Consider the following 10221-nt stretch of genomic DNA (forward strand, 5'->3'; position numbering starts at 1 on the left):
TTCTGTGTGATGTTTTGTTCAGGTTCATCAAAGAAAACAGTTGTTCACACAGGTATGTGCTGCCAAACATAGACAACGTTTGAGCAGCCTGGATGCGCAGCTGGGGCATTGTGCCGGGGAGGAAACGGGCGAACTCCGCAGCACCCACTGCCGCATATTTTGCCCTCAGTGCATCATTGCATTGGAGGTCAATCAACTCCATTTGGAGGTTTGGTGGTGAGCTTTCCACGTCAACAGCAAATGGGTTACCGAGCAGTTCCTGTGTGCTCGGGAACGCACTGGTAGAGAGCTTCTCTTTCATGGTCTGGCAGCTGGGAAAGTGGCTCAAATTTTCTTTCCGCATCTGCGTCTCCCACAGAGTCAGTTTGGTTTTAAATGCCTTCACTGTACTGTACATATCAGAGATGACACGATCCCGACCCTGCAGCTGCAAGTTTATTGCATTCAGATGACTCGTAATGTCACACAGAAAAGCCATTTCACACAGAAACATTTCGTCTCGGAGTTGTGTTGTGTCTTTCCCTTTGCTGTCCAAGAACAGACAAATCTCCTCACGAAGCTCGAAACATCTTTGAAGCACCTTTCCCTGGCTTAGCCATCGCACCTCTGTGTGATAAGGCAAATCACCATGCTCCGTTTCTAACTCCGTCAGAAATGCCTTGAACTGGCGGTGATTCAAACCTTTGGCTCTGATAAAGTTAACTGTGCGCGTGATGATGCTCATTACATGCTCCATTTTCAAGGCTTTACCGCACAACGCTTCCTGGTGTATGATACAATGATAAGCTGTCAGCTCACCTGTCGCGTTTTCCTCTTGCATCTTTTCCCGTATCTTCGCCACCAGTCCGCTCCTGTGTCCACACATCGCAGGTGCTCCGTCGGTTGTCAAACCCACGAGTTTTTCCCAAGGCAGCTCCATCTCATTTACACATCTTGACACCTCTTCATACAAATCATGCCCCGTAGTTGTGCCATGCATAGGACGTAAAGCCAAAAACTCCTCTGTCACGCTTAGGTTGGAGTCCACTCCGCGGATGAAAATTGACAACTGGGCAATGTCAGAAATGTCGGTGCTCTCATCCACAGCCAAGGAATATGCAATAAAATCTTTTCCCTTTTTCACAAGCTGCTCTTTTAGATTGATGGACAACTGGTCTACTCTCTCGGCAATGGTGTTTCTGCTCAGACTCACATTTAAAAAGAGTTGCCTTTTTTCTGGGCAAACTTCGTCACAAACTTTAATCATGCAGTTTTTGATGAAATCCCCCTCCGTAAATGGCCGGGCTGATTTAGCGATCTCTTCTGCCAAAATAAAACTGGCCTTGACAGCAGCCTGGCCTTGTGATTTGGCTTTTTTGAACAGAGCCTGTCGAGATTTGAGGCCTCGTTTTAATTCCTCTGCCTTTTGTAGCCTTTGTTCCATGTCCATATTCTTGTTTTTGTCCGCGTGTTTCGTTTCATAATGTCGTCTCAGATTATACTCTTTCAGTACCGCCACACTTTCTCCACACAGAAGACACACAGGTTTTCCAGCTACCTTCGTGAACATATACTCCGACTCCCACCTTGTTTGAAACCCCCGGTTCTCAGTATCCACCTTCCGTTTTGCCATTTTTGATGGGTATCTGAAAGTTAATTTTACTGTGATGCTGACGACTGCTGTGCCAATAAATATTGAAATGAAGCAGCCTACTGCTCGGTGCGTCACCTTTGCATTGTGGGAAATGTAGTATTGGTGCGTGTAAAAGATCTGCGGGCTGCCGGCTTGCTGCGGGCCGGTTCTAATAATAAATCAAGATCATCCCAGGGGCCGTAAAAAACCTTCTTGCGGGCCGGATGTGGCCCGCGGGCCTTGACTCTGACATATGTGGTTTAGAGGGACGGCCAGGTCTTGGTAGATTTGCAGTGGTCTGATACTCCTTCCATTTCAATATTATCGCTTGCACAGTGCTCCTTGGGATGTTTAAAGCTTGGGAAATCTTTTTGTATCCAAATCCGGCTTTAAACTTCTTCACAACAGTATCTCGGACCTGTCTGGTGTGTTCCTTGTTCTTCATGATGCTCTCTGCGCTTTTAACAGACCTCTGAGACTATCACAGTGCAGGTGCATTTATACGGAGACTTGATTACACACAGGTGGATTGTATTTATCATCATTAGTCATTTAGGTCAACATTGGATCATTCAGAGATCCTCACTGAACTTCTGGAGAGAGTTTGCTGCACTGAAAGTAAAGGGGCTGAATAATTTTGCACGCCCAATTTTTCAGATTTTGATTTGTTAAAAAAGTTTGAAATATCCAATAAATGTCGTTCCACTTCATGATTGTGTCCCACTTGTTGTTGATTCTTCACAAAAAAATACAGTTTTATATCTTTATGTTTGAAGCCTGAAATGTGGCAAAAGGTCGCAAAGTTCAAGTGGGCCGAATACTTTCGCAAGGCACTGTAACTGGGTTTTTATCTTGGAGCTTTTGTTTTCACCCTTTATTGGAAAGCTTACTGTATTTGTACGTTTTCTTTATTTTAACATAATATATGTCATTTTAACCGATGATTTTATCCAAAGCGACTTAGTCATACATTTTACATATGGGTGGCTACTGGAATCGAACCAACAATCCTGGCATTGCAAGCGCTACCAACTGAGCCAGACCGGACAATTTTGAATTAGGTCATTTTTTTGTATTGCTGATGTATTTGTATTGCTAATGTACTAAAGACATTTTTTTTTGCACCTGTATTTTAACTTGTAAAGCCTTTAAATGTTTGTCATACAACACAAAAGCATTTTCAACAGTCTCAAATTATTTTGTTTATTATTTTATCTAACATTCTAGACAGAACTTTACATACACAGTAGCGAAACACTTTTCAGAAAATCCAAACATCAAACATAAAAAAAAAACTAAACAAGAAAGTCATGGTCAAATTGACTATGTTGTTTTCCCTTAAAACATTTATTGAATAGCCAAAACTTAGTGTTTCTAGTCGAACAACTTCCACTGTAGATGTATAGAGAGATGGAACATTAACAGACAGCAAATAACAACACTCCTGACTAACCTCTCTCAGACACAAGTTCATACAGTTCGCCATGACAGCTAGTAGTCCCATTGTAGGATCAGCAGAATTGGTTACCAGGCCAATATTTTTGAAACGCCTTCCTACTTTGGGTGAATGCTAGCTGAAAAGGACATTTAAAAAGATAGTTCATAAAAATAAAAACAAATATTTTGTTAATTAGTCCACTGTTAATACAATCCTAAAGAAAGTATTAATGTTAGTAGGTACATTTTTCTAGATAGAATGAATTACAGAGTTACCAAGCGTTTAGCTCTGTGAGGGGTCGACCACGCGGCCCATGAAGACGAGGCAGTCTGTGCGGTGCTCGTAGATGAGGAAGAGGAATGGCCGGTCTATAACGAATCGTATCTGTGAGGAGAGGGGCATGAAGCCCACCTGGGTCAGGGCCGCAGCCTCCGTCCCCTCCTCGTTCACCGTGATCGTCCCCTGGTGCTTCAACTGGTGGGGAGAGAAGAGAGAGAATCGAGTTATGACCCAATGCTTATCTTATCTAACATTGTTAGATAGTGTTTGCTCTCTTGGAGGTTTGTTTACCCAGTTAATTGCGATCTTCTCTGAAGTCATCCCAGTGAAGTCACCCCTCTCCTCAAAGAGGTCTGTGAGGCCCATCTCCTTAAGGTTGTCTATCAGGTCATAACTCTGCTCCAGCTTAAACCTGGGGAAGACCACCTCACGCGTCCTTGGGTAGAGACCAATACAGAATATGCTCTTTAGACCCATAGAGTGGTTTCAGAAATTATTAATATTCCTTGACTTACTCTACATTATCTCACCCATCTACACACAATACCCCATAATGACAAAGGGATTATTTTTTTAAAGAAATGTATTGGAAATGAAATACAGAAATATTGAATTTACATAAGTATTCACACCCCTGAGTCAATAGTTTGTAGATGCACTTTTGGCAGTGATTACAGCTGTGAGTCTTTCTGGGTAACTCTCTACGACCTTTCTACACCTGAAATGTGCAACATTTACCCCTTTTTTATTTTTTAATTTTTTAATTTTTTAAATCTTCACGCAGAACTAGGTTTTCCTCTAGGATTCTGCCTGTGCTTAGCTCCATTATGTCTATGCTTGAAAAAATGGAGAGTGCTACTCAGTAAGTGGATTTGCCCATAGCACTTTGTATTCAGATTTGTATTCTGTACAGGCTTTATTCTTTTCACTCTGTTAACTAGGTTAGTATTGTGGAGTAACTATAATGTTGTTGAGCCATCCTTGGTTTTCTCCTATCACAGCCACAGCTCTGTAACTGTTTTAAAGTCAACATTGGCCTCATGGTGAAAATCCCTGAGCTGTCACCTTCCTCTCCGGCAACTGAGTTAGGAGGCACGCCAATATATTTCTAGTGACTGGTTGTATTGATACATGATCCAAAGTGTAATTTAGAACTTCACCATTCTCAAAGGGATATTCAATGTCTGTTTTTTAATTTTTTAATCTACTAATCTGTGTTTGAAATTCACTGCTCGACTGAGGGACCTTAGAGATCATTTTATGTGTGGGGTACAGAGATGTGGTAGTCATTCAAAAATAATTTTAAACACAATTGTGTACAGAGTCCAAAAAACGTTTTATGTTACTTGTTAATAAGCACATTTTCAGTCATTAACTTATTTAGGCTTGCCATAAAGGGGTTGAATACTTATTGACATTTGAGCTTTTCACTTTTTATAAATTTGTAAAATATTTAAAAAAACATAAATTCTACTTTGACATTATGGGGTATTTTGTGTAGGACAGAAAACATCTCCATTTAATAAACGTTAAATTCACGCTGTAACACAACAAAATCTGGAAAAAGTGAAGGGGTGTGAATACTTTCTGAAGGCACTGTGTCTCTTATCCCATAGCTTCCATAATGTGGTCGTTCTGGCCCTATACTCTAACCTAGTGGTCATCTTTTGTTCATACCGTTACGGTGCTTATTCCTGCTCACCTTGGGCCAGGTCTGTTCACCTTGGGCCAGGTCTGTTCACCTTGGGCCAGGTCTGTTCACATTGGGCCAGGTCTGTTCACCTTGGGCCAGGTCTGTTCACCTTGAGCCAGGTCTGCTCAGATGTTGGTCAAGTTTTGTCTGGAATGGCCACCTGTTGTCTTGTATGGTCATGTGTGCTGTTCTCTTTTATCGTGTATGCCTGTCGGTCAGTCAGGTTCTTACCTATTGGTCAGATGTGACCAGGTGTGGTCATATGTTCTCACCTGTTGGTCATGTTGCTGAGCCATTTGTTGACCACTGTGGGGGAGATATCTTGCTCCAGCTTCCTCATGCCGGAGAACTTCCTGGGCAGGGCGATGAGCATGCTGATGTTCCCCACATAGGGGAGCTAAAATAATCATGACGATAATGATATGACAATCTTTTTTGTGATGGTCTTCATCCATAACCGTCGGTTACACATTTATACGGTAATTGTGCCAGCCCTGTACTGTAGGCCTATATTGCACTGCACTGAATCTTATTTTATTTTTTTTAGATATAGCTCACTTCCCTGAACTAAATATCTACCACCCACCTGTAGGATGTCACACTGCAGTTCGTGGTCTGCAGCCGCCAGGTAGTTCCCTTTGTTCTGCATCATTGGCACTCGCACGTTTATCTTCTCATTCACACGGAAGTTCCGGTAGTGAGTCATCTCCTTTGGGAATTTCTGCTCCCACGTACCTGTTTGTGTGGGTGGGGATTTGTTGTTTGAGATATTGTTTGGCTTGTGTCAATAAAATGTTTCTACAATTTTCTTACAAAGAGAGGATTTTAAGTTTGTTGTTCAAATCTAGGCCTAATGGAAATGTAATATAGACCATAATGTATCACTTTAAAAGATTTGACTTAATGTTGACAAAATAGAATCAGAGACAGACAGATACTTGGTGCTTGGTTCATAGAAATAGCATAGTTGAGGCTTATTGCTCTGATGTTGTCTTTACCTTTAAAGTAGAGGTAGTTGAGTAGCATCAGCACCATATTGGGGTCCACATTTTTTAGTGGTTCTCTGATCAGTCCTTTGGTCAGCTTCGAGATGCGCCGGTTAGCCTTGACCAGAAACGCCTTGTCCCTGAAGTCCACCGATTGGGGCTCTGCAAAGTAGTATGCCTTGGTGTCTGCCCGGAAACTCGGTTCCACCGCCACCTCCTTTTTCACGTACAGGTCATTAACGGATCGCAGCGTGTACCCGAAATTGCGTCGGAAGAGTCTGTGTGTGAGCTTCCGGAACAGCTTGTGCACTGTGGCGTTGTCGTAGTGATTGCTGGCGTTGACGAAATTGGCGAATCCCAGCACCCGGTAGAGCTGAGAATGTGTTCCAGGCCCCGCTCCCAGTGACATCATGCCCATGGCGATGGAGATTCCGGCGGGCGCCAGCAGAATGTTGTGGGTCTGGTTGACGTTGTTCCGAAGGCTGCGGTAGAGGTTGAAGCCAAAGTGGGCGTTGACCACGTTGATTCGTTGGAGGCGTGAGCGGTCGTGAAATAGGCTCAGGAGTCGGGCGCGCCGCGTCTTTGGATCTGAGGGCTCAGCGAAGATGTCGATATACGGAGCGGGAGTTGCGATCTCATCAATCTCATCCCCCTCACTGTAATAATATAAATATTATGAAAATATGGTCATTTAGCAGAAATGTTTAATCCAAAATGATTTACACAGTCAATCAAACCCACAAGCATGCACCATGCTCCAAACACTGCAACCAATGGATTTTGTGTCTATTGAGCGTCCCAGTGCTTAAATCCCTTGACATCGTTACAGGATTAGTAAGTGTGTATCACCCACCTGTAGTCGTCCCCTCCCTCAGCCAGGATTTTGTCAAAGTCGATGTAGTCTTCGTCCTCAAAGCCTTCCAGGGGCAGATCATTGGTCACAGTGTTCTCTTTGTGGAACTCCAGAGGAATGTTCTCCATGTCCAGAGCTCCACCCTGGCCGAGGCCTCGTGGGTCCGGCTCAGTATTTGGGGTTGGACTCTGGTCATAGAAGCTGAAGTGAGAGGCCAGGTCCTTGACCCCGGCGAGAGAGGGGCCGACAAGGACACAGGACACAGCGATGACCGTGACAACCCACATCCTGACACGGACACAGCAGACAGATATAGAAGCCATTTATTCATCTAGAACAAACCACCGTCAACATCACGACAGACAGAGCCCGAGGAGATTGATCAAACTTTTCTATTGTGACTCAAAATAACCTAAAACCAGTGTTTCTAGTCTAAGTCTTCAGCAAAGGAATGAGTCACGACCCACCATTTGAGAAACACTGACCTAAGGTATTTATCAAGAACCATGATCAATATCAATAGCAACATGCTTAGCCTTCTTTTGGTTGAAGGCATACACACTAAAGAACATCCCAAAAAGTATTCAGCAGTTGTTCAAAACTCGCAAACATTTCTGCTTCATTTCAGAGGAACTTTTCAGTTAATAAATAGGAGTTATGTACGAACGCGACAGTGATAGTCTTTATCTTGTTAGGATTCACGTATTTGACGGCAGTCAGTCAAGTACTCTAAAATGGCTTACCTGTGCTTTCTCTGTGATGGCGGGAACTGGTCTGTTTGGTCTGTTTGCAACACTGTGAAGAAAGAGCAGAAAGCCCAAACTGAACTTTGATGTCCTCTTACCCTGAACAAATAGCTCAGATCAAACAACAAAGTGTACAAAGTGCTGGATCCGTCTGAAATCTTTAACTCTGCCCCAGTCACTTGATCACTTAATACCGTATCTGTATTTTTTGTCCGAATTTTGTCCATTTAACCGGTAACTTTAATGGATACGTTGACGGCAATTATTGGAGATTACACAGTTTTACATATCAGTAAAAATGTGCTATTTTGTGAAGAAAAAAAGTTTGACATGTTAATGATATGCCCATACATTGTTACTCTAGATTTTACAATGCCATTGCAATGCAGATTCAATGGCCTTCATTGGAAAAATGGCACTGTGGACCACTGAGTTCTCCTCAGTGACATTCAATCTCTGTCTCTCCCTCTGTCATCCATCTATACCTGTGCAAAGCCTGTGGGCTAGCGGTAACGCTCCCAGCCTGTCTCCCCTTTGTTTAAAAATATATATATATATCTCTATCCATCTCCCTTTTCTCTTCCTTTACTGCTGACCAGACGGCTGCTGCCAATCATTGAGGCTAATCCACTCCTTCAGAAGCTCTTCAGGGACTTTTGGCTGTACTCTGTTGCAGGGATGCAAACTGTTGAGGCCCCAAAAAGGTGACTGAAACATGCAAAAAAAAAACATCCCTGCTAGGGGGAAATGCAGGTTTTAACTAATTATACAACAAAGAAAATGATCTACATGATCAGTCTCTGTGTTTAAAATAAAATGTAGTTAATGTAAAACTAACTCACAGCTAAAAAAAATGTAAAGAAAGCAATCCAATGTTATTTGATGCCTAGACTTTACTGCAAATGACACACAAGTCTTGAGAAAAAACAATACACTAATATTGCAGTTAGCCATGACGGCCTTTATAATAGAACACTTGTGACCACACACATCTAAATATTGCACTTGGGGGAAAAAAACATCTTAAAGTAGAAATAGAATGAAAAAAACAGGCATTCTATTTTTGCTCTATTATAGTGGCCCAATATAGTAGACAATCGATCAAGTGCACAAGGCTACATGTGTGCAAAAATAACGTTCACTGAGTAAAACATTAAATAATCCCCCCTCACTCACACACAAGTGTCAAGTTCAATACAACAAAATAAATATCTTCGGGCTACACTGCACATGATTACATTGTACACTTTCTGCCTGTGGACATCTGTTCTACAATGTGCCAGCAGAGCATGATACCCTTTGTTGGCATAATTGATCTCTTTCAGGCAGAGAGTACACCTGGCATACCCCTTTTCATCCACTGTATTGAAAAAGTGAGAAAGAGGGAAAGTGTGTGGGGTTCCTTTCACCTCTATAGTGGCATCCAGCTTAAGCCAGGCCCAGCTCCAGCTACACTTGATCCCTGAATCCACTTGTTTAATAAGCAAAGTCTAATTTTCACCTCATTCTCTCATTCTGAAAATTAACCACATAGTGTAGTAGTTCACAGATAGTAGTTAGTTCATTAGCTAGTTAATTAGTTAACATTTCACACAGATTGCCAGGGTCCAGTAAGCAACTAACACGTTAGTGAGGAATGGCAAGGAGTCAGAAACCAGTTAATACTATAGCGAATTGGTTAGGTTACTAACGTTAGTTCATCTGATGTAACCTTAGCTAGCTAACGTTAGATATCTGAATTTATTAACCAGCAAATGTTCACACCATAAACTGAATTATTTGATCAGTTAAGTTGGCTAATGTTGCTCAACATTTCTCTGGCTAGCTAACGGAGAGTTCGATCCAGCTAGCAAGATACTGTAACGACCCTGGGTTTATAAACGCGGAAATCGACTCCGTCGTTCGAGCATGCTTTTGCGACACAGTCGATAGCGCGCCGGACCTCGGGCTCGAAGGTCGAGGGTTCGAGACCTGCTCCTTGCTGTTTCATTACAAGACTTAACAATGCTAACAATACTTGTTCCACCACACTTTCTCCCTCACCTCAAACTTTCCAAATGCTAGTTGTTTTTCGATTACAGCTCATGAAGTACATTTCATCACCTGTCTCTTCTCTCTTCAGTCGTGTGATGCATTCTGTTGTTATGAGAATGATTGGCTGACCCTTGGATACAGCCAGTATTGCTCCAAACTTCTCATCGGATCTATACGAATCATGTAGGTCACCTATTTTGGATTCAAAATGGCTCATTTTGCCGAAAGGTTACTAGTTTGCATCTCCGTTGTTGTCATGGCCTTTGCTGTCGAGGGCTTGGGTCTGTGGCCAGAGGAGTGGAATGAGGGAGTGTGTGAGATCGCCACCAAGTCTCCTCTCCTGATCTTCCCCAGCGGTGAACCGCTCCACTCCGAGAGTACAACTCTGCCAGACACACACACAAAGACCAGCACAGTCAGGTGGTCAAGTCACCTACCCTAAATGATGGCACCTGTATGTTTATTGGAACTCTACTTGTCCCTTTCGAAGTCTTAACTTTACCTGTCTCCTTTCTGTGTGTATAACTACCTGTCTATCACCAAGGCCGAGCTTAGTGACCTACAATCCACCATCATCAAC

At 42.7% G+C, this 10221-nt stretch overlaps 1 protein-coding gene across 1 annotated transcript; it reads right to left on the minus strand.

Annotated features, from left to right (window-relative positions):
- Nucleotides 1-2794: 2794 nt before the first annotated feature.
- serpind1 (serpin peptidase inhibitor, clade D (heparin cofactor), member 1) lies at nt 2795-9905 on the minus strand. The gene is made up of 8 exons (XM_021606665.2): nt 9711-9905; nt 7605-7656; nt 6862-7149; nt 6021-6664; nt 5609-5757; nt 5295-5419; nt 3621-3765; nt 2795-3524 (listed from the first exon to the last, which is right to left on the minus strand). The coding sequence occupies exons 1-8, from the start codon at nt 9856-9858 to the stop codon at nt 3333-3335; spliced, it is 1743 nt and encodes a 580-aa protein (XP_021462340.1). The 5' UTR covers nt 9859-9905; the 3' UTR covers nt 2795-3332.
- Between the last annotated feature and the right edge of the window lie 316 nt (nt 9906-10221).

The sequence above is a fragment of the Oncorhynchus mykiss genome, chromosome 6 (assembly GCF_013265735.2).
Source record: "Oncorhynchus mykiss isolate Arlee chromosome 6, USDA_OmykA_1.1, whole genome shotgun sequence".
Taxonomy (NCBI): domain Eukaryota; kingdom Metazoa; phylum Chordata; class Actinopteri; order Salmoniformes; family Salmonidae; genus Oncorhynchus; species Oncorhynchus mykiss.

Bases quoted from the DNA above. Each gene is read 5' to 3' on its own strand.
- serpind1 (XM_021606665.2), bottom strand. From the start codon at position 9,858: ATGAGCCATTTTGAATCCAAAATAGGTGACCTACATGATTCGTATAGA. The intron at 7,657-9,710 runs GTGATGAAATGT...CTTTCTTCACAG, and splicing joins ACTGAAGAGAGAAGAGACAG to TGTTGCAAACAGACCAAACA. The intron at 5,758-6,020 runs GTAAAGACAACA...CCACACAAACAG, and splicing joins CAACTACCTCTACTTTAAAG to GTACGTGGGAGCAGAAATTC.